Here is a 1,185-nt window from a genome sequence, read left to right as displayed (position 1 = left end):
TAGGTGGGGGTGTGAGTGTGAGTGGGTGCCTCGGGAACAGAAACACCTTCACCACCAACGCTTAGGAAATTTTTCTTGAAAGACTCTTGTCTTCCCCTTGCCACCACAGAGGAAGGTCGACACACAGAAGTCGAGGATTCACGCAGAGTTTGTACATCAGAATAGCTTGCTGGCTCAGGAGGAACAAAGGCAGCTGCAGAAGCTGGAGAAGGATGAAAAGGAGCACCTGAGACTCCTGGGGAAGAAGGAGGCTGAGCTGGCAGAGAAGAACCAGGCCCTGCAGGAGCTGATCTCAGAGCTGGAGAGGAGGAGCCGCAGTTCAGAGCTGGAGCTACTGCAGGTGGGACCCCTACACAGGGAGTACCTTGGGAAAAGCCAGCGCCATATGCAACTGCTCTTAAAACAAGGGCTGCCTTAATTTTTAGGATATTTTTAAACAAGCTGAAATGTAGATCCTCAAATGGTTTCCATCCCATAAAGACAGGGTACAAACACAAGAGGAAGTAGTCCATGTAGCAACCAGTATATTCCTAGGGGATGTTCACCACAGCAGGTGCCAGGTGTGGGAATCATAGGTCACTGGGATACTTAGTATTACATATCTTAAGTGATGACTTTAAAAATAATTAAAAGAGGAATTCCATTCAAGTGCTTAGACAAGTAGCCATGAAAATGTTTTTAAAAATAGTGTATAAAACTGAACTGTGTCATTTCTCTCCAAAATGATAGGTCATGGGAATAAAATGTTTTTCTTTTCTATATTCAGATCCTCCATTTATGAAGCCACAGAGGGAGTGGGAAGCAGACGGGTGCCCCTAACACCAGTCATAGCTGTTGCATCTTAATACTTAATGTGTTTCTGTCAACTACCTACATGATCTTTAACATGCTCTGCTTCTGCAGATAGTCACACTCTTTGCCCAATATAAATTTTAAATAATTTTTCCAAAGCATAGGAACTAAAAAAAATCCTGTAATTGGTTCTACTACTCTTTTTTCTAATGTTTCCCATAAGGATGGTAGGTCAGGATCCTGAAGAGCACACCAGTGGCTTGCCAGGGCTCAGGTTAGTGCCACTGAGATCGCACTCCATGGAAGAGTAAACATTAATGGACTTAGTGGGAGATTCCCGTTCACTTACGTCAGTTTATCTAAGTAGTAAGAGGCAGAAATTAAGAAGACAGA

At 43.6% G+C, this 1,185-nt stretch overlaps 1 protein-coding gene across 1 annotated transcript in view; it reads left to right on the top strand.

The window, feature by feature from the left end:
- The window catches only part of Trim21 (tripartite motif containing 21), a gene marked incomplete at its 3' end in the record, with an annotated part of 18,816 nt that overhangs the window by 5,101 nt on the left and 12,530 nt on the right, over nucleotides 1–1,185 (top strand). The window contains exon 4 of the mRNA XM_031384903.1: nucleotides 110–340. Coding sequence (XP_031240763.1) covers nucleotides 110–340 — 231 coding nt within the window. The remainder of the gene's footprint in view (nucleotides 1–109; nucleotides 341–1,185) is intronic.

This window comes from Mastomys coucha, unplaced genomic scaffold (assembly GCF_008632895.1).
Source record: "Mastomys coucha isolate ucsf_1 unplaced genomic scaffold, UCSF_Mcou_1 pScaffold21, whole genome shotgun sequence".
Classification (NCBI taxonomy): Eukaryota; Metazoa; Chordata; class Mammalia; order Rodentia; family Muridae; genus Mastomys; species Mastomys coucha.
This window is presented reverse-complemented; position numbering and strand designations above follow the sequence as displayed.